The sequence below is a fragment of the Zeus faber genome (assembly GCF_960531495.2).
Source record: "Zeus faber genome assembly, chromosome: 16".
Classification (NCBI taxonomy): domain Eukaryota; kingdom Metazoa; phylum Chordata; class Actinopteri; order Zeiformes; family Zeidae; genus Zeus; species Zeus faber.
The window spans coordinates 31182930-31206254 of NC_137202.1; the positions used below are offsets into that span (position 1 = coordinate 31182930).

A 23325-nucleotide genomic window follows, 5' to 3' on the forward strand; every position below is an offset into this window, starting at 1 on the left:
TTGCGACGTTTAACTAGGGACGTACTGAGACATTTAACCAGGGATGTCCTGAGACGTTGAACAAGGGACGTACTAAAATGTTTAACTACTGAGATGCTTAAACAGCGACATCCTGAGACGTTTAACCAGGGATTTACGGAGACGTTTCACCAGAGAGGGACTGAGATGTTTAACCAAGGATGTACTGAGACGTTTAACGATGGAGGCGTTGAGCTATTTGCAGCGTTGTCTATAAAACTGAGTGACAGCTCTGACCTGTGATACCTTCAATAAGAAATTCCTCAGCCTACCAGATGAGTTTTAGAGGGAATAAATCAGTTCCACTGTGGAAGCATGGAGCTCAAAAGTGACCTTGGGATTCAGTCGTATGAAGCTACACATTTCCTGCGACATTTACAGCGCAAGGAATGTCAGCGCGGTGACGTCCAGCATCTGTTTGTCCTCTAATGTAAAAACAGCTGAAAGATGCGTCAGGATGAAACCCGGAAGCTGCGTTCCTACTTCACTGTAAAGAACTCACTGTGTATGGAGCTGTATTTAAGTACTACCCTGACCAACCTGATCATCTCCCACAAAACATTATTATTATTGTTATTATTATCATAATTATTATTCTTATTGTTATGCATATTTGTTGCATATTTATTTGGTTGTGAGCTGTTGTAACACTGGCCATTTACCCCTGTGGATGAAAGTATCCATCCATCCATCCATCCATTTCTCCATCCATCTATCCACTGTGGGCTGCAAACACATGCGCACTAATCTGTTAATCTGCTGCTAATCTGAGTAAATGAGTAAATGTTAATCAATGAAAGTAAATGGAATGATAGTTGGTTCTGGTTGGGGATCAGAGTCCAGGTTTCGTAAATGATTTAGTCGTGTTAATGTTGACTGCCAGGTGCACCTTCAACGTGACCTTCAATGTCACGCGTGCACGTGTGACCTTGAAGGTGACACCCGGCACTTGGTGCTCGCGTTCTCCAGCACTTCCTCTGCCCTCATGTTAAGAATGCACAAGTGTTGCTTTCCAGGTGTGCATCTGGTGCTTCACATAGATGATGGTGATGTCACAAAGCGCCCCACTCCACCACCACTGGTACCTTTGTTTGTGTGCTGCACGGAGCTGAGCGGCTCGCTGTTCTGCTTGTTGTTAATTAATTACACGTGTCGAGTGTCCAATTTGCACCTCATGCTGGAATTTAACCCTGTAAGGACTTTGAAAATGGTACGCTCTACCAGGTGACCACCAGGGCACCTCAGCAAAAAAAAACACCAAATTTGACCGAAAGTATCCAGGTGACACGCCAACGTTCGAAAACTGATGGAACGGGATGAGATTTTCAGGAAGCTACAGAAAGGTAGTTTAATGTCATCATACTATTTACAATAAATTTGCAGGTTCTGGTTCAGAATGTAGATTGGACGTCCTGAGACATTTAACTAGGGATGTCCTGAGATGTTTAAACAGGGACATACTAAGACGCTGAACCAAGGACGTCATGAGATGTTTAACCAGGGACGTACTGAGACGTTTAACCAGGGACGTCATGAGACGTTTAACCAGGGATGTTGTGAGAAGTTTCACTAGGGATGTCATGAGCCGTTTAACCAGGGACATACTGAGACGTTTAACCAGAGATGTCCTGAGACGTTTCACAAGGTAGGTACTGAGATATTTAACCAGGGACGTACTGAGATGTTTAACCATGGACATCCTGAGACGTTTAACAAGGAACGGCCTGAGACGTTGAACCAGGGACATACTGAGATGTTTAACCAGGGACGTACTGAGATGTTTAACCAGGGACGTACTGAGATGTTTAACCAGGGACATCCTGAGATGTTTAACCAGGGACGTACTTAGATGTTTAACTAGGGACGTCCTGAGACGTTTAACCAGGGACCTGCTGAGATGTTTAACCAGGGACATGCTGAGAGGTTTAACAAGGAGACGTCCTTAGATATTTAACCAGGGACGTACTGAGACGTTTAACCAGGGACATCCTGAGACATTTAACCAGGGACGTCCTGAAACGTTTAACCAGGGACATACTGAGATGTTTCACCAGGGACATACTGAGATGCTTAACCAGGGACATACTGAGATGCTTAACCACGGACGTACTGAGATGTTTAACCAGGGACATGCTGAGACGTTTAACAAGGAGACGTCCTTCGACATTTAAACAGGGACGTACTGAGATGTTTAACCAGGGACATCCTGAAACGTTTAACCAGGGACGTACTGAGAAGTTTAACCAGAGACGTCCTGAGACCTTTCACGAGGTAGGTACTGAGATGTTTAACCAGGGACATTTTGAGATGTTAAACCAGGGACGTACTGAGATGTTTGACCAGGGACGTACTGAGATGTTTAACCAGGTGTCTGCGTCGCGTTGTGTCTGCGTCGCGTTGTGTCTGCGTCGGGTTGTGTGTGTGTCGTTTGTGTCTGTGTCGAGTTGTGTCTGTGTTGCATTGTCTGCGTTGTGTTATGTTGTGTCTGCGTCCCGTTGTGTCTGTATCATATTGTCTCTGCCTCGCTTTGTGTCTGTGCCACGTTGTGTCTGCGTTGTGTGCTTTGTGCATTGAGTTGTGACTGCGTAGCGTTGTGACTGCATTACGTTGTGTCTGCGTCAGGTTGTGTCTGCGTAGCGTTGTGATTGCGTCAATTGGCGTCTGCTTCACATGGTGTCTGGGTCACGTTGTGTCTGCATCACCTTGAGTCTGCGTCGCGTCGCGTTGTGTCTGCGTCGGGTTCTCTGTGTCTCTGCGACCTGCTCTATCCTGCTGCTCCTGTAGTTCCTGTAGTCTAGTTGTTCATTCACCTCTTTCTCTTTTTTTCTGTTAATATGTCAAAGTCAGGATCAATATGGAGGTGCGCTGGTTCCAAGGGACAGTGCTGAAAACACTTCTGGTTCTGGGGCCCAGTTCAAAGCTTCTGTCACATAACTGTCCATGACATTCCATGAGCCTAATGTGAACGCTGTGTTCACACAGAGCTCCACAGTGAAACCAGCAATTGAGTTCCAGCTTTTACAAAACACCACGTCCTGTCGCCGTCTCACCGTCTGTTTATTAAAATCTGTTGAATGAAAGTCATTTAGCGGCCGACACGCTGCGACTTCCTGCTGAAAGGAAGAAGGATGCTCAGCGGTCCTGCTCCGGTTCAATACGTTGCGCTGCAGATTTCTGTCTGACACTGGTAGGTGCAAAACAACATTTTAACAGATCCTCAGTCGAATAAAAGTGAAGCTTTTGAAAAGCTCTTGAATGCCGCCCTGGCAGGAGGTAAGTGGAGACATGGAGGCTGTTAAAAGGTGACACGGACCATCTGGAGAGAGGAGATGGATGTGCTCCATTATGGCTCCTAAAGAGCTGCTCAGGAAAATGACACAGGATGTGTTTTCAAATGTAAGCAAAGCGCTAGAAGGCGACCAGTCATTTGATACGGGAGAATAACACACTGGCAGGTTATTAATTAATTGTCACCGTGCCTATAAATATTTAAAGCAGCACATTATCCAAATACCACGGAAACAGTTTGACTCCTTAATGGAAAACCTACGGGATGTTTCAGGACAATTCCATGATTTAGTTCAGCCTGTGTAAGGCCTCTGCAAAGACAATTTGTTATTGAAGCAACTAACCGACCCATAGTTATCATCATTTATAACTGGGTCAAATATATTGTCTTTTCCAGAAATTTTTCTGGAACAAACACAGAGAAATTGGCGCATGAGGCACATTGTGGACGAGCATGTGAAGGATCTAATCACTAATGAAGCCTTCAGGGAGGAAGACGCTTCTAGCCGCACTCCGCCCACTTGGCACACGGTATCCACCACCGGCCCTAAGACCGGGGGGTGTGGTGTTAGCTAGTGGCGCTAACTTGTGGGCTGCAGGGACCGGATAGACGGGGTCAGAACGTCCTGCAGCTCGCGGTCAGAACTCTGTGGGAGCTGCGGCGCTAATAACACAGTCCACCGTGTCTGGATGCTACTGGAGCATAATCTGGAAAGACAACAGCTCCACTAATTCTGTTCAACAAGGTTCTGGTTCTAGTGCAGTATCGGCAGCTTTCTGGAAGGTTCTGGTTCTAGTTCAGTATCGGCAGTGTTCTGGAAGGTTCTGGTTGTAGTGCAGTATCTGCAGCATTCTGGAAGGTTCTGGTTGTAGTGCACTATCTACAGCGTTCTGGAAGGTTTGGTTTTAGTGCAGTATCTACAGCGTTCTGGAAGGTTTGGTTTTAGTGCAGTATCTACAGCGTTCTGGAAGGTTTGGTTTTAGTGCAGTATCTACAGCGTTCTGGAAGGTTTGGTTTTAGTGCAGTATCTACAGCGTTCTGGAAGGTTTGGTTTTAGTGCAGTATCTACAGCGTTCTGGAAGGTTCTGGTTCTAGTGCAGTATCTGCAGCGTTCTGGAAGGTTCCGGTTCTAGTGCAGTATCTGCAGCGTTCTGGAAGGTTCTGGTTCTAGTGCAGTATCTGAAGCGTTCCGAAAGGTTCTGGTTCTCATGCCGTTTCTGCAGGGTTCTGGAAGGTTCTGGTTCTTGTGCAGTGTCTGGGTTAATGTGACTGGCAGGTCTTTAAAGCTCTGGAACTGGACCTCAGAGGAACATGGATATCTGAGCGCCGGCTGGTGGATGCCAGCGGGGTGAGAGCAGGAAATACCGACGTAACTTTCCACATGCTCAGGTCCAGGAGGCCACGTTCAGAGCGGGACACTTCAGAACATCTCCTGTGGACCTCCTCATGAATGAACAGCAGCACATGTCAGCCATAAAACAGATTTGTAAAGAGAATTTAAGCAAATCTTCTCCTAAAAAAGGTGGATCGTGGACCTGGTGTCCTTGTGAACATGATGTAAGCTCCTCAGGACTCCGAAGCCAAAGATCTGCAAACTGACACCAGATCACATGCGTGGCATTCTGCCGTCTCGGGTGTCGCCTGCAGCCTGAAATAACTGTGCTTTAAAACAGAACGATGACCTAATATTAGGGAGCGCAAAACAGGCCTTGGAATTAAAACACAACCACATGCAGCTTACACACATATTTACAACCAAACAGCCTTCACAGCGTCTACCATGAAAAATAGTATAATTAAAAATAACTGCTGCCCTGTTCCCATTTGATGTCCTTATGATTATTATAGTCACTATAATTACTTTCATTATCATTGTTATTATTACTATTATTATCATTACCATTGTTGTTATTATTTATTATTATTATTATTAGTAGTAGTAGTAGTAGTAGTAGTAGTGGTAGTAGTAGTAGTAGTAGTAGTAGTAGTATCATTATCATTGTTATTATTATGTTTATTATTATTATTATTATTATTATTATTATTATTGCCATTATTATTATAATCATTATAATAAATAGTAGTATTATTATCATTATCATTGTTATTACTGTTATCATTATTGTTATAATAATAATAATAATAATAATAATAATAATAATAATAATAATAATAATAATAAACATAATAATATTATTATGATTATATTGTTATTACTATTATTATTATTATAATTGTATCATATTATCATATTTATGGTGTTTTTTTAAATATATATATATTTTATATTGTTTATAGTGCTTACCTTGATGCTCTCTATTTTCTTCTGTCCCCTTTTCAAGATTCAAGAATCAAGAGGTTTATTAGTCACATACATATACATACTTTCATACATATATGCAGTGAAATGTAATGTTTGCTGCTGGAACAATGTAACTTTCCCTGGTGTGGGGCTAATAAAGGTTTATCTTATCTTGTCTAATCTTACTGTTATTACTATTATTATAATTAGTGGTAGTAGTAGTATTATCATTATCGTCCATAACTAAAGAACTTAACTAACTTCATTAACTAACGTCCTTAATTAACTTCTAAGGCTGACCCTTGAAAGTCAGTCATCAGTGGGAAACCCATCAGTCAGCTGAGAGTCTTCAAGCCGAGCAGTCCTTTTGTTTTGGTGAGTCAGTGTGCATTACAAAAACAGGATAAAACAGATGAAAGCTTACAAATTGCACAGGGATAACATTTCAATGGGGAATCATAAATAATGGGAGTCATAAATATATTTCTATATGTGTGAATGGAACACAGCTTGGGGGCGGGGCATGGAGGAACGGGACACGACACGTAGAAGCAATAATGCATGTTTCGCTTCCATATCATTCCATTACGTACAGTTTCCTTCCATACCGGTCCAATGCGCACGTTCCCTTCCATACCGGTCCATTGTGGACAGTTCCCTTCCATACCGGTCCATTGCGCACGTTCCCTTCCATACCGGTCTATTGTGCATTTACAGAATTAACTGACTTCATTAACAAACGTAATGAACTGACCTCATTAGCAAACTTCACTAATGTAATTAACTAACTTCATTAACTAATGTAATTAACTGACTTCATTAACAAACGTAATGAACTGACCTCATTAGCAAACTTCACTAATGTAATTAACTAACTTCATTAACTAATGTAATTAACTGACTTAATTAACAAACTTCACTCATATAATTAACTTACTTCATTAACTAACTCCATTAGCTAACTTCATTAACTTACTTCACTTACTAACCTAACTAACTAACTTCATTAATTAACGTAATGAACTAACGTAATTAACTAACTTCATTTAATGAATTCATTAACTAACTTCATTAACAAACTCCATCAACTAACTTCATTAACTAACTTCATTAACTAACTTTATTAACAAACTCCATCAACAAACTTCATTAACTAGCTTCATTAACTAACTTCATTAACTAACTTCATTAACAAACTCCATCAACTAACTTCATTAACTAACTTCATTAACTAACTTTATTAACAAACTCCATCAACAAACTCCATCAACTAACTTCATTAACTAACTTCATTAACTAACTTCATTAACAAACTCCATTAACTAACTTCATTAAGTAACTTCATTAACTAGCTTCATTAACTAACTTCATTAACAAACTCCATCAACTAACTTCATTAAGTAACTTCATTAACTAGCTTCATTAACTAACTTCATTAACAAACTCCATCAACTAACTTCATTAAGTAACTTCATTAACTAGCTTCATTAACTAACCACATGAACTAACTTCATTAACAAACTCCATCAACTAACTTTATTAAGTAACTTCATTAACTCACTTCATTAACTAGCTTTATTAACTCACTTCATTAACTAACTTCATAAACTAACTTCATTAACTATCTGCATTAACTATCTCCATTAACTACATTAACTAACTTCGTTAAATAACTTCATTAACTAATTTAATTAACTTACTTCACTTACTTATGTAAATAACTAACTTCATTAATTAACGTAATGAACTGACCTAATTCACTAACTTCATTTTATTGAATTCATTAACTAACTTTATTAACAAACTTCATTAACTAACTTCATTAACTGACTTCATTAACTAACGTCATTAACTAACTTCATGAACTAACGTCATTAACTAACTTCATTAACTGACTTCATTAACTAACTGCATTAACTACATTAACTAACTTCATCAACTGACGTCATTAGCTGACTTCATTAACTAACTTCATTAACTACATTAACTAACTACATAAACTAACTTCATTAACTAACTTCATTAACTACATTAACTAACTTCATTAACTTACTTCATTAACTACATTAACTAACTACATTAACTAATTTCATTAACACACATTAACTAACTTCATTAACTGACATCATTATCTGACTTCATTAACTAACTTCATTAACTTACTTCATTAACTACATTAACTAACTACATTAACTAACTTCATTAACCAACTTCATTAACCAACTTCATTAACCAACTTCATTAACTGACGTCATTAACTGACTTCATTAACTAACTTCATTAACTAACTTCATTGACTAATGTAATTAACTAACTTCCATAACTAACATAATTAACATAATTTGAAGATAAGGACGTTAGTTAATGATGTTAACGGTTTAAATAAACTGGTCTCCTTCAGTGCCCAGACAGAAGGTTAAGCCCCGCCCAGACGGTTTAGCCCTGCCCAGAAAGAAGGTTAAGCCCCGCCCAGACAGAGGGTTTAGGCCCGCCCAGAAAGAAGGTTAAGCCCCGCCCAGACAGAGGGTTTAGGCCCGCCCAGAAAGAAGGTTAAGCCCCGCCCAGACAGAGGGTTTAGGCCCGCCCAGACAGAAGGTTAAGACCCGCCCAGACAGAGGGTTTAGCCCCGCCCTGACAGAAGGTTTAGCCCCGCCCAGACAGAGGGTTTAGCCCCGCCCAGACAGAAGGTTTAGCCCCGCCCAGACAGAGGGTTTAGCCCCGCCCAGACAGAAGGTTTAGCCCCGCCCTGACAGAGGGTTTAGCCCCGCCCAGACAGAGGGTTTAGCCCCGCCCAGACAGAGGGTTTAGCCCCGCCCAGACAGAAGGTTTAGCCCCGCCCTGACAGAGGGTTTAGCCCCGCCAGACAGAAGGTTTAGCCCCGCCCTGACAGAAGGTTTAGCCCCGCCCAGACAGAAGGTTAAGCCCCGCCCAGACAGAGGGTTTAGGCCCGCCCAGACAGAAGGTTAAGCCCCGCCCAGACGGTTTAGCCCTGCCCAGAAAGAAGGTTAAGCCCCGCCCAGACAGAGGGTTTAGCCCCGCCAGACAGAAGGTTTAGCCCCGCCCTGACAGAAGGTTTAGCCCCGCCCTGACAGAAGGTTTAGCCCCGCCCAGACAGAAGGTTTAGCCCCGCCCAGACAGAAGGTAAACGTTTGGCAGTTAATGGGAGATCGGCTGCTGAATAACATTCATTGTTCATTTCAGAGCTACAATGGCTGGAAATTGAATGAGGGCAACTAATGGAAAACACACGCCAGGGGCAGGAGACGTGTAATAGGTACAAAACAAATGGAGGGTTTTGTAAAAAGAAAATTGGTTTTAATTTCACAATTACGCCTCCGTGTGGTTTTATGTGCACGGCTGGAAAATGGATTTCCCTTGGAGTAAGCTGCATTCTTCTGAGACGCTACTTATCTTTTTAATTTCCTGGGGGACTGGGATTAATCACAGCACTTTAATCCCTTTGCAGTGAATTAGAATCCTGGATGGCAGTATAATGCTGGAAGTACTTTGTGTCGCAGTAACCGTGTAGTAATCCTCCCAAAGAGCTGCATGTAGGTCAGTGCCCTCCTCGCGCTCATACATCCACAACTTCATCTTCAAAGTCTCAATAATAATAATGTTCAACTCTGTATTGATTATTTATCTTGTGGCATAGAGTTTAGTCCCATTTAGTCTGAATGGTGGAGTTTTAGGTTAAAATGTGGGTCAGGACTTTGGTGAAATCGAATAGTATAATATATATATAGATATATAATATCTATAAATATAATAATAATATAATATAATATCCGTTCCTACAACCAGGTCATTAAGCAAATTGAACGGTAAGCGAGGACCCGTGTTATTTCACGGGTGTGGCTGGTGTATATAATATATAAAGTATATATAGTAAATATAGTATATAAAGTGTATATAGTATATATAGCATATACAGTATATAAAGTGTATATAGTGTATATAGTATATATAGTATAGTGTATATAGTATATATAGTATAGTGTATATAGTATATATAGTGCATATAGTAAATATAGTATATAAAGTGTGATGAGATGAGATGGTTGGTATTGTACACAGTGTACAATACAGACCGATCAGAGAGCTGGTAAAATTCAGAACGGTAAAGATATCTAACAAAAACAGACTTGCTCATGACAAGAAAAAACAAAACTTATTGATATTAAATGGATAAATTAAAATCCATAATTCACGTTTACGTTTCTAGATCTTTGCACTTTTATATATTTACAAAAAACATTACTTAATAATAATAATGATTTATGTGTGTTCAAAAGAGACAAACCCCCATCATTTATTTTTCAGTTGTTAGACTTTCCCTCCTCGTGCCCTAACCTGATTGGCTGAGGGACAGGAGGGCCCCGCCCTCTTCAGGTGACTTCCTGTTTAAAAATCATCAGGACAGAAAGCTGAGACAGATTCCAGCTGCTCTATAGAAGGTGAAAGAAGAAGGTCCTAGAGGGTCCTGGAAGGTCCTGGAAGGTCCTGGAAGGTCCTGGAAGGTCCTGAGAGGTCCTGCAGCAGCTTCTCTGGAGTGCTTCTGGACAGGAAGCACAGGGTCACAACTTCCTGTGACCTTGATACTTAATGAAGGTCGTGCAGTGGATTCCCACGGCCATGAACGAGGAGAAGGTGACCAACTCCATCTCAGCTACAGCCAGTGCCTTGCTCAATGGGGATGGCAGGGGTGCAGACCTGACGTCTTTTAGGGTGGGGGTGGTGGGGTAGGGGGGACATGCAAGCTCCACACGGAACAAACTGGTTTTCACCAGAGTGAGAGAGGGGAGAAGGAACCAGGATGGAGCTGACATGGAGGATGGAGCTGAAGTGGAGGCTGGAGCTGACATGGAGGATGGAGGTGACATGGAGGATGGAGGTGACATGGAGGATGGAGGTGAAGTGGAGGCTGGAGTTGACATGGAGGATGGAGGTGACATGGAGGATGGAGCTGACATGGAGGATGGAGGTGACATGGAGGATGGAGCTGTAGTGGAGGCTGGAGCTAACATGGAGGATGTAGCTGAAGTGGAGGCTGGAGCTGACATGGAGGATGGAGCTGACATGGAGGATGGAGGTGACATGGAGGATGGATCTGAAGTGGAGGCTGGAGCTGACATGGAGGATGGAGCTGAAGTGGAGGCTGGAGCTGACATGGAGGATGGAGGTGACATGGAGGATGGAGCTGACATGGAGGCTGGAGTTGAAGTGGAGGCTGGAGCTGATATGGAGGATGGAGGTAACATAGAGGATGCAGCTGACAGAGGCTGGAGCTGATATGGAGGATGGAGCTGAAGTGGAGACTGGAGCTGATATGGAGGATGGAGCTGAAGTGGAGGCTGGAGCTGACATGGAGGATGGAGGTGACATGGAGGATGGAGCTGACATGGAGGCTGGAGTTGAAGTGGAGGCTGGAGCTGATATGGAGGATGGAGGTAACATAGAGGATGCAGCTGACAGAGGCTGGAGCTGATATGGAGGATGGAGCTGAAGTGGAGACTGGAGCTGATATGGAGGATGGAGCTGAAGTGGAGGCTGGAGCTGATATGGAGGATGGAGCTGATATGAAGGATGGAGCTGAAGTGGAGGCTGGAGCTCATATGGAGGATGGAGCTGAGGAAGGCTGCTCATCACTCAAGCTGTTTCATATTTTGAAACATGGTCCAAGTTTCCCAGAAGTCAGATTGTTAGGACAAGGGGCGGAGCAGATGATTTAACGCTCTGCTCACATTGTCTTCTGCTGTGGAACTGAATCCTTTCCTCAGTTCCTCTTCAGAGTTTCTTCTGGACGTATTGTTTTGTCTTTTGCTTCAAAGCCGGAGCGGCGGGAAGTTTCACTCCGAACATTCACACAACTCTGCCTTTCTGTGTCTCGCTTGAAGTGTTTTTTAAGTTTGAAATAAGATTCCACCACATCCATAGGAAGATAGAAGACAAAAGATAGAAGATGTAAGACCTCTGCATTGTACTGTGTGTCCATGGGCCAATGTTTAAAATGCAGTGTCAAACTGACCAGACACCGTGGAGGTCAGAGGTCGTCCATCTTAGCTTCTCTTTAGCAGTTCAGTGTTTGAATTTATTGATCTGAAGATAAGTGACGATGATCGATCTACAGTGAATTTGATTCCACTCCATAAAGTTTTACATCATGTAACCACAGCGACGATGTGTCCAATCAGATAGCAGTATGGGGGGGTGGGGGTTGCCATGGTGATGGCTCGATACATCACTGCTGTTCTAATGGATCTCTCAATATAGAATAGAATATCTCTTAATTGTCATTGTACAAGTAGGAAACAACGAAATGAGTCTTCTACATTTGACCTATCCTCTACCAGGGAGCAGTGGGCAGTCGCAGTGCAGCGCCCGGTGACCAACTCCAGCTCTTTTGCCAGCATAATGGAAAAATACCGACCAAGATGATGAAACATGTTGAAACTGCTGAAACAATTGCAACTGCCTTTGTGACCTATGCTTATGACTACACCCTCGGCAACAGCCTTTGTGACACCCTCACAGTCACGGTCCATGTGAGCTACGCGATAAAAAACCCCGAAGCTGGCTGGTTCAGGGGAGATGCTCTTTACTTTTCTGTGTGACTTGTGAAGTGCTCCCCACTGATTAATGTTATACGCAATAAACTTAGACAAAGTGACAGTTGTTGTGTTTTCTGTTTAACCTGAACTATCTCACCCCACGCATCGACCACCACCTGAGTGGCTAGAATTTCAACAACAATTATTGGCGTTGTCAGCAGGATCTCTCAGATATCTGACCCGATCCTTTACAGGTTGAACCGTACGGCTGTGGTCTGGGACCAGGGAAGCCTAAACTTGCCCGTGACGTAATCGAAACGGGAGGAGAAGCAGGCGCCTCAGTCAAGCCGATCGGACAGAATCTAGGACACGAGATCCACGAACAAACTACGCGTGAAAAGGTGAAATTACAACAACTGAATATACGCTGGGGACATATTTTAGGCTAAAGGTTGTTTAACACCGATTGTCCCGGGGACAAGTTAAACTTCCCCCTGTCAGGGTCCTAAATGTAATTATTTAGGTAGCAAAGGTCGACAAATATAATCAATACAGGGAGGCGCCTTAAAGTCTGGGTTGAAATGAAAGGGCCCCTCTGAATGGACAGGTCCAGCAAAAATTATGATAAAAAGTGGTGGGACAGTGGTATTACAATTGGGATTCTGGGAGAAACTCGGTTTTCCCACAAATGGTAGTTTTAGCACAAGACAAATAGATCAGTTGAGAACGAAACTAGAGTAATATGATGAAGTTAAATAGCGCAAGAAACAATGCCCTGATTGGAGGATTTTTGCTACTTGGGAGAGGGAAGCAATAACAAGAGAGGAGAAATGTGTGAATAAATCTGCAGAGCAAATTAACCCTGACTCCGGCAAGTTTCCCAAAGTTGACTCAGGTTTAGATGGGCCGTGGCCGTTGCCCCCCTCGGCTGCAGTGCTGATCCCGCCGGCCCCTAGGCCCAACGCTCCGGTGCTGTATCCGCCATTGATGACCATACCACCGCCCCCAGCCCCGTTCTACAACATCTATGTCCCTGAACCCATCCTGACTAGAGGCCAAGCAGTTCCTATGATAACCCCTAACCCTAACTCTTGTTAATGAAGAAGTTTGAGATTCCGGGGCAGGGCATCCTGTCATACGGCCGTCTGAACTGACGCTCGTCCTGGCCCTGAACAGACAAACAATTTGTACCATCAGGGTCGAAGGGACCAAGACAGTGGAGCCTTTCACCGTCGCTGTTCTTGTGGAGGAGGGGGAGGGCCCCGGCCAGCGAGTGACACACTCGTTCATACAGATAGCAGTTTACCCTATAAATCTGTGTGGTCAAGATTTAATGTGTGCAGGTATTTCGATTGTATGTAACGTGGCAGGGGCACATGTGGTGAGGGACGTGAACCCCTCTTGTCTGATGGCTTAATTAGGCTCAGGCCCCTCTTGTTTTATTCCTGGGAATTAGAAATGGATGGTCCAAGGTCAGTTACGACAGAGTTATTATGACATGCTCATAGAGTTTGTCCGGGAGGAGATGTCATGCCCGCAGAAGATTTACGTGTGACAGCATTTTTAGCTGCCAAAGCAGACCACAAGATGGAGAGCAAATGGTTTTAAAAAGGGAAACAGACAACCCTGGCTAGGGCTAAATATCTCAGTTGGAATGAGACACAGGTAACAGCAAGTGTGGGATTGGATGAGGAAGAGTACGTTTTTGTGTCGTTACAAAAAGATCCTGCCCAGGATTGGGCAGGTGGACAGATTGGCTAGACGGACTGGGGGCTTGGGAGGCCACGACCCCGGGGGAACCCTCGTCGTCACCCAGGGGCCGGGCCTACCGAGAACCTATGAACGAGCCGTACTCCTGGTGCCAGGTAAACAACATTATAGCTGCGCCACAAGGCCCCTACAGTGCGTGTTGACAGAAGATCAAGAGGTGCTCCTGGCCTCTGTGCCAGAGCACCTGTGGGCTCAGGACAAACACAATGTGGGCCTAATGGCTGGAGCTACCCCACTACAGGTACATCCAAAATGTTCATAGAGGCCATGCAAACCGCAGTACCCTTTAAAAATGGAGGCTGAGATCAGCATTGCACCTCTTTTTGACTCGCTGTTAGAAAGAGGAATTGTCATACCATGCCACACTTCCCCATGTAACACACCCATACTCCCAGTCCTCAAGGTGGATGGGGTGAACTGGCGATTTGTACAACACCTTAGGGGGGTAAATGGTGCTGTTCATTGCCGTGCCCTGGTGGTCCCTAATCCCACTACCATCCTGGCCCAAGTACCCGGCGATTCAAAGGTTTTTACTGTGATTGATTTGGCAAATGCATTCATCAATATACAAGTGGAAGAGACGTCTCAGCAGTGGTTTACGTTCACATTTAAAGATAACCGTCACACATGGACCCGCATGCCCCAGAGGTACGCGGACTCCCCCGCAGTATTCAGTGCTGCATTAGGCGAAAACCTTGATGGTTTCAAGTTCAAACATGGCAGCACACTAATCCAATTTTTTAATATGGATTAGTGTAAACGATTTATTAATATGCTCCCCTAACCAGCAAACCTGTGAGGCAGACACAGTATTATTGCTAAAATACCTAGCAAAAAATGGCCACAAAGTAAACAAGTCAAAATTACAAAGAGCCTGTTCAGAAGTGACATACTAGTCATGCCCTTTTAGAAAAAGGGAAGGAAATAGGCCCGAGAGGGTAGACGTGATTCTAAAAATACCTCGCCCCCACACCAAGAAGCTGCAAATGTCATTTCTAGGCTTTCTAGGCTGACTATGCACGACTGACACAGCCCCCTGAGGATATGGCCCACGGTTATGACATGAGGGGCCAGGACGAAGTAGAATGGACTGACGACGCAGACGCGGCATTTTAGGACCTAAAAAAGGCCCTCAGCAAGTCGCCAACATTAGGTTTACCAAACCCAGACCAACCATACACTCTCTTACTGTCTACACCCACAGCCGATATGCTCGCGGGGTCGTTCACGATATCGGTGCCCAGATAATGGCCCACATTTTGTAAATGGGGCACTCAAACAATTAGCGGCCTACCTACATCTAAATCTCAAAACACTGCGCCTACCACCCCCAGAGCGGAGGAATGGTAGAATGTGCTAACGGTACATTTAAAAAACAAACTGACTAAGGCAATGAAGGAAACGGGCATGGACTGGGTGACGTGTCTACCATTAGTGCGAACGCATAGTGGTTAGCTGCATGGCCAGCCCATGAACACGTGCCTGGCCACACCCACTAGTCCCCAAACACTAGAAGGGACAGACGATGTAATGATGACTTGCTGTCATAACCTTCTCACAGTGCTTAGACAAACCCACCTACAGGTCAAAGCTGCCCTACCCTAACGCAACCCGAAGATTGGATAGTGGTCAAGGACTTCCGGAGGAAAAGGTTGAGCGACCCCAGGTGGAGAGGACCATACTAGATCCTGCTTGTCACAGCATCAGCAGTGAAGGTCGCAGAAAGGGCCACCTGTATCCACGCCAGCCACTGTCGGAGGGAACCCCCAGAGGAGGGGGAGATAGCCAGCCAGCCGTAGGCCGCAGCGCCTGGCTGGACAGCAGTAGAAGGAAGATTCAGGCAGAAGGGGGAAGTCCGATAGAGAGGCGTGGTGATATCCAATAGGGTCTCTTGTCGCCTACAGTCGGTAGAAACCTATCCCTGAACGCCCTTAGCGAACTGGCCTTATACAATGCAGCCATGGAATCCACTACGTCGAGCAGGAGGGATGCGCTCAGTGCCTAGGTCCTGACGATCGACGGCAACCGTGGCCGCTTTGGTAATCTGGGGCCTCACGACCTCAGACGGTCCCCAACAATAAGCCCCACCACCGCGGGTACAAATCCCACTACCCCTCCAACACCAATGGCTCCTGCCCGTCCACGACTGAGACGACGTCGAACTGACGTGCTGTGGGCCGACACCCGACATCTACCCACTTCCCGGGTGGTTGGAGGACCTGTTCGGGTTGTTACGGTGCAATGCTAATCAGATACGCTATGATATTTATAGTCATTCTGCACAGCGGATCGGATAGAGCAGATGAGCGGATAGACGACCAGCTCTACCCCCTGAGCTACCATCCCCGGTCATTGTCATTAGTTTACCTCATTTAACACTTTGGCCACATCAAATTTGAACATTCCACATTGCAACGTTATATTTAGGGCAGAAAATAAGGAAAAGCATAATAGGTCCCATTAAATAACATTAGAAATGTGTGTAAGCTGGTTTGAAAGGCATTATGGGTAGTTTCAAAGTGTGATCTTATCAGACTTTATTATCTGTATCCGATAATGACGGATACTGAGATGAATTTTCATATCCAATTCAAACACTGCTTAATGTAATAGCTCTTATATTCTTCATTTTGTCACAACACAACCTTTAACAAACTACAAATTATTCTGAGACCTAATTGTCATATTTCTACTTAATTTTTCAAAAATCATCCAAGAGAACAGCTTCGAGGCGCCCTTAACCTTCTGAGGCAGAATGAAGGGTTAGGGTTATTCTGAAGAAGAATAAACCAGCATCAACCTGAATGAACCAGAATAATCCAGAATAAACCAGAAAAAGCTCCAGCTCAGTCCAGCTCAGCACAGTCCAACAAAGACCAGTCCAACAAAGACCAGTCCAGTCAGTTTAGCAGATATTCAGGATGGTGAAGTACTGTAACTCTAGCTTCAACAATATCAAATAAAACACTATTTTTCTAAAAGGCAACAGGGCACTCCAGGTGGGATTAAATTAAAAACGCTGCAGCACTCGCTCCGTCCTGTTTCCCGACGTCATGTCAACAGTCAACTCCACGGGCCATTTCAGATTTGAAGGTAGGCGTGGCTACCAGCTGTATTTCTAAGTTACAAACATAACAATGAAATTATTCTTCAATAGAATTGCTGCATCATTTCCACATGAGTTCAGTGGAGATTGAAGCTGCTCTTTATGTCACTAGTGTCTGACTCTCAACGCTTCATAACAGGAAACATGTTCCTTCAAAGCCCAAACTTTGCTCAGTTGCTCAGTTTAGTTGCTTGGTTAGGTCTGTCCTTACCTCATCTCCTTTGTCGCCCTTGGGTCCTGGACGGCCGGCATCTCCCTGCAGAGGAACACAACAGTCAGAAATAAATACATTCTTAGAAATAAACTAATTTCAAACATTATACAAAGGTATCACTGAGCACCCACAATGCATTGCATGTTGGTTTGCATGAGCAGTGCACGGAGGAAAGAAACAGACAGTGAAATAACACACAACATTTTACTGCAGTGAAAGGGTTAATACCCTGACACACCATGACTTCACATCAGTGAAAGTATAGTAAATAAGTACTTTCCGTAAAGGTATTTCAACTACTAAAAATGAAAGCAGTTGTCATTTCCTTGATATGATATAGAGTCTAATAAAGTACTACTGAACCTTTTCTAGAAACCACTCCAGATGGTGTCCTCATAACAAGGATATGCAACTATAAATCCTGAGTTAAAAAAAATGAAAACAACAGAAAAAAGGAGCATAAAAAGCACTGATATTTTATTTTGAATATAGTAAAAGACAAAAGTCTCTTTGTATACTTTTCATATCCTTATACTTCAGTGAGCGCAGACACTATACAGTACATAGTACTTGTACTTCCATTTGTTATTGATGTTATTTTCCACCACTGTCACAAACTACTTTATAGTTCCTAGTGTGCGGTGTGTGACGATTATATTTATGAGATGTATGTGATTTAAGTTCTTTATGTGATATGATACCACGATTCAAGTCGATATGATATGATACCGCGATACAAGTCGATAAGATATGATACCACGACACAAGTCGATATGATATGATACCACGACACAAGTCGATAAGATATGATACCACGACACAAGTCGATATGATATGATACCACGATACAAGTCGATAAGATATGATACCACGATACAAGTCGATAAGATATGATACCACGATACAAGTCGATACATACGAGTCGACATGATATGATACAATACAATACTCGGTGACATGCAAGACCACTCTTGCATAATTAGTTCAGCCAAAAATGGGCCAGTAATATTTCCAAACTGTGGTGTCACTGCTGCTGCTTGACTTGAGGGAGGAAGGATCATTAAGGAATTAACACTAGAAGAACAACATATATATTTTTGTCTCACAGGTGCGAATGCACTTAACACACACAGGTGGCCAGAGAAACCCAGTCCCGTCCCATCCCAGCCCAGCTGTCCCTCCTCCAGGAAGCAGCCAGGAGCAGTGAGCAGCCCTGAGACCAATTCCAGAGAAACGATTCCAGTAGAGCATGGTGCCAACAGCGCTCCAGGTGGGAATCGAACCCAGTACCTTCTTGCTGTAAGGCAGCAGGTCAATGAACTGTACCACTAGCCATAGAAGAGCAATCAAAGGTAATGTAAGAAGCTAAGGTAAGACAACTACATAGTTAGCCACTGTTTACGTGAAGAAAATCTCTTCAAGTTCAAGTTCAAGAGATTATTTGTCACATACATATACATACGTTCATACATATATGCAGTGAAATGTCATGACACCCGGTGATTACGCACAGTAAGCTCTATAAATACTAAAACAGTGGGTATTTAAGGGAATGGTAGCATTTATGTACGTGCTTACATATGAACTCTTAAAGCCGTGAAACTGTCCATGCCAAGTTACAGACAACATCCATTTTCATCCATCCATTTTTTTTCCCGCAAGCCATAAGAACTGTCAATGCTGACCTCACCAGGGGTCCTAACACATAGGCTCCACTACCTACTGTACTATATGTAGCATACTGTACCGCATACTGTATCACTGTTCAGGGTTGTTCCTGATGCCGTATTGCTGCGCCGTACTGTTGTATACTGTGCTGTATTATCCCAAACACTACCTCACTCTATTCACATTCACATGACACTTTAATTCACATGCCACTTTAATGCACATATCTGTATATACATAGGCATATTCCCTCTATCTATTTCATTTTATTTTTATTGTATTTTATTCTATATATTTTTATCTTATTCTATAACTTTCAACTTACTGTATTACGTTTTAGGAGTCAGTTAGTCGGTCTATTAGAAAGGAATTTTTGACTTTTATTTTTTTCCTAGGACATATTGTGTGCTATCACCGGGTGCGTTGCAACCCCACCGTCTGTGTCTCTGTGCCGGAGGTCCCTGGAAACACCACTCGGGTGGCTTGTGGCAGGCGGGACTGCCACAGTAAGATACGATATATACATAATAGATTTATTTTATTTAGTTATGCTGCATCATTGTCCAGCCACTCAACTAGTAGTAGTCTGGTGAAGAGGTCTTTCCGGGTCGACCAGCACCTGACCACCAGAACCCAACCCAGGACCCGCACCTGGTTCAATGTTCATGTCAATGTTTTATTATCACCCCATCACATGCATCCGGTTGGTTCTATAATGTCTTTGAAATAAAGATTCAAGATTCAAGATTCAAGATTCAAGATTTTTATTTGTCACATACATATACATACTTCCATACATATATGCAGTGAAATGTAATGCAACGCACCCGGTGATAGCACACAATATGTCCTAGGAAAAAGTACTAAAATAAAATAAAATAAAAAGTAGAAAATTACTTTCTAATAGACCGACTAACTGACTCCTAAAACGTAATACAGTAAGTGGAATACTTATAGAATAAGATAAAAAATATATAGAATAAAATACAATAAAAAATAAATTGAAATAAAATGGAATAGGTTGAAGGAATATGGCTATGTATATACAGATATGTGCATTTAAAGTGGCATGTGAATTAAAGTGGCATGTGAATGTGAATAGTGTGAGGTAGTGTTTGGGATAATACAGCACAGTATACAACAGTACGGCGCAGCAATACGGCATCACGAACAACCCTGAACAGTGATACAGTATGCGGTACAGTATGCTACATACAGTACAGTAGGTAGTGGAGCCTAGTGCATGGCTCAGTTAGGACCCCTGGTGAGGTCAGCATTGACAGTTCTGATGGCTTGAGGGAAGAAACTCCGTCTCAGTCTCTCTGTTCTCGCTGCGTGACTGCGGAGGCGCTTGCCTGACCGCAGCAGCTGAAACAGTCCGTTGTTGGGGTGATGAGGATCCTTCATGATCCTACGGGCTCTGCTACTACACCTCCTGGTGTATAACTCCTGCAAGGGGGGGAGGGTAGTTCCAGTGGTACGTTCAGCTGAACGCACCACCCTCTGCAGGGCCCGCCTGTCCTGGGCAGTACAGTTCCCAAACCAGGCAGTGATGTTGCCTGTCAGGATGCTCTCCACTGCTCCAGAGTAGAAGGACTTGAGGATCCTCACCGAGACCCGGAATTTCCTCAGCTGCCTGAGGTGGTAGAGACGCTGCCTCGCCTTTCTCACCAGAGTGTCTGTGTGAACAGTCCATGTTAAGTCCTCAGTGATGTGGACTCCCAGATATCTGAAGCTGCTCACCCTATCGACAGAAGTCCCATTAATCCACAACGGCGCGTGCGTCCTCGATTGTGATCCACGCCTAAAGTCCACAATCAGCTCCTTGGTTTTGCTGACGTTCAGGTGGAGGCTGTTGTCCTGGCACCAGAGTGACAGGTCAGCCACCTCCTCGCGGTAGGCCTTCTCATCGCAGTCGGTGATCAGGCCCACGACCACGGTGTCGTCAGCAAACTTGATGATGGTGTTGGAGCTGGACCTGGCCACACAGTCATGTGTGTACAGGGAGTACAGTAGGGGGCTGAGGACGCAGCCCTGGGGGGATCCTGTGTTCAGGGTGAGGGAGCTTGACATGTACTTCCCCACCTTGACCAACTGGGGGCGGCCTGTGAGGAAGTCCAGGATCCAGGTGCACAGCGGAGCATTCAATCCTAGCTCCAACAACTTGACAGCCAGTCTGGTGGGGACTATGGTGTTGAAAGCTGAACTATAATCAATGAACAGCATTCTCACATAGGCCCCCTTCTGGCCATCCAGGTGCGTGAGCGTGGTGTGCAGTACCTGGGAGACCGCGTCATCCGTGGATCTGTTCTGCCGGTACGCGAACTGCAACGGGTCCAAGGTGCGGGGGAGGGAGGCGCAGATGTAATCCTTAATCAGCCTCTCGAAACACTTCATGACCACCGAGGTGAGGGCCACCGGACGGTAGTCATTCAGGCAGGTTGGAGAGGCGATCTTCGGGACAGGAACGACGGTGGACCTCTTGAAACAGGATGGGACCACTGATTCAGCCAGGGAGATGTTGAATATTGTAGTGAACACCGGAGCTAGCTGGTTAGCACAGGTCTTCAGTACTCGCCCAGATATGCCGTCTGGGCCCGCAGCTTTCCTGGTGTTCAGCCGCATCAGAGCCCTCCTGACCTCGTGCACGGACACTGAGAGTGCACGCTCGTCCCCAGCGGTGTAGCTCCAATTAGCCGGCGAGCTAGCGGTGCTGCTGCCAGACTCGAACCGCGCATAAAAGGAGTTCAGTTGGTTGGCCAGGGAGGCGTCCGCACTCGTGGCTGGGGAGGAGCTGCTCTTGTAGTTTGTTATTGTTCGCAGCCCCTCCCACAAGCGTCTTGTGTCCCCCCGCTCCATCTGCAGCTCCACGGTGTCTCTGTACGTCCGTTTAGCGTCCCTCACCGCCCTCCGCAGATTGTACGACGCCGCTAAATGGCCCGGGTACGAATCAATTTTTTAATGGTTGGTTCTAATCCGATCTAAGGACAAATGTCCTGGGTACAGAAGGGATGGCGTCCCGTGAAGGCCTCTAGTCAGGTGTCGGCACCGATCATAACCACAAAAATGCAGTATGTACGTCACCCACAGCAGCCAGTGCTTCTTGGTGTCCACTCAGTGAGAAAACTTCTGCCCATTGGTTTGGTTAAGATTTACAGCCCGGGTGTGTCCATCACTAGAAGCACCAGAACTATTATTGAAATTAAAGCGTTAGAGTGTTTAGAAGATGCTAAATGCTGCCATCTCATCAGCGCAAAGTTTTGAGTTGAAGCGATGACGTCAAGTGACGTGGACACGCTTGTTCAACCCACAAATCACATGTATTTGAAATGAAACGCCCTCCTTCATAATGTACATTTTGGCAGAAAGGCGATGCAGCCCCATGCCTTTCCATGTGGATGTTGAATGGACTGCACATTAGCCCTGCGACACATCTGTCAGTCAAACCATTGGACAACACCCAGCACTCTACAGTGCATTCTGCTCCAGATAGTGCTCCAAATGCAAGCAGGAAGCTCAAGGAGCATCCAGAAATGAGGGGTGCTGCAACACCTTCAGCACCCTACTTCCTGTGCCTATGGACGTGCAGTACTTGCTCTCATCATTTGGCTACTGCAAGACACGACTAAATTATGTGCTTCAGAGGGGATTGAGAAGTGGCCTCCATAAACTGTGTATACCCTGCACTACACAACTGCTGTTAACCTTCTAACCTTTTAACCTTCTAACCTTCTGATCTTAAGGTCAAATAAAAACTTTTCCTCCATCTTTGGACCTTTTGCAACACATCTTCCATTTTCCATCACGTTTCCATATTTATTGTAAGGAACATTTTACCTCCAACAAAGATTCACTATTTCCCATAAAAAGATGGCTGCCGCCCTCTGGCTGCCTTCCAGGAGCTCACTCTGTGCTCTGTCTGACTGGGCTCCGCTGGCTTTATCTGATTGATTAGATTAAATTGAGCTATCTAATTCAATCAATCAAATTTATGTGAATCACTCTTTATGTCTTTGTGCTGGTACCTTCTGGGCAGAGCAGTGGCAGCGTTCGGCGCTCGGCGAGGCCAGACTAGAGAGCATCAGTGGCAGGAGGCCGGGGGCTGGCGGCCGGGGGGTTGCAGCCCACGTCTGATTGGCTGCGCACTGGACAGAGGACGACATTTAGACATTTTAGATCAAATCAATAAAGAAACAACTGCACCGCAACACAGTATATCCACACAAGAAGGGGGAGGAGTCCGAAGAGCAAAATAGATGTCATTTGAATGTGGTGTATGCTAAGGACACCGAGTACACCCTGAATACACTGAAGCATGGGTCCATGACTACACCCTGAATATAACCTGCATACACCCTGAACACACCCTAGATACACCATAAATACACTCTAGATACACCCTGAATA

The 23325-nt window shown here is 44.4% G+C and overlaps 1 protein-coding gene across 1 annotated transcript in view; it reads right to left on the reverse strand.

Moving 5' to 3' along the window:
• LOC307242175 (uncharacterized protein) overlaps window positions 1–23325 on the reverse strand; it is a gene marked incomplete at its 3' end in the record, with an annotated part of 106586 nt that overhangs the window by 77795 nt on the left and 5466 nt on the right. Inside the window, exons 7-8 of the mRNA XM_080016507.1 lie at window positions 22944–23063; window positions 17248–17292 (exon numbers count right to left, since the gene is read on the reverse strand). Of these exons, the coding sequence (XP_079872633.1) occupies window positions 17248–17292; window positions 22944–23063 (165 nt within the window). The remainder of the gene's footprint in view (window positions 1–17247; window positions 17293–22943; window positions 23064–23325) is intronic.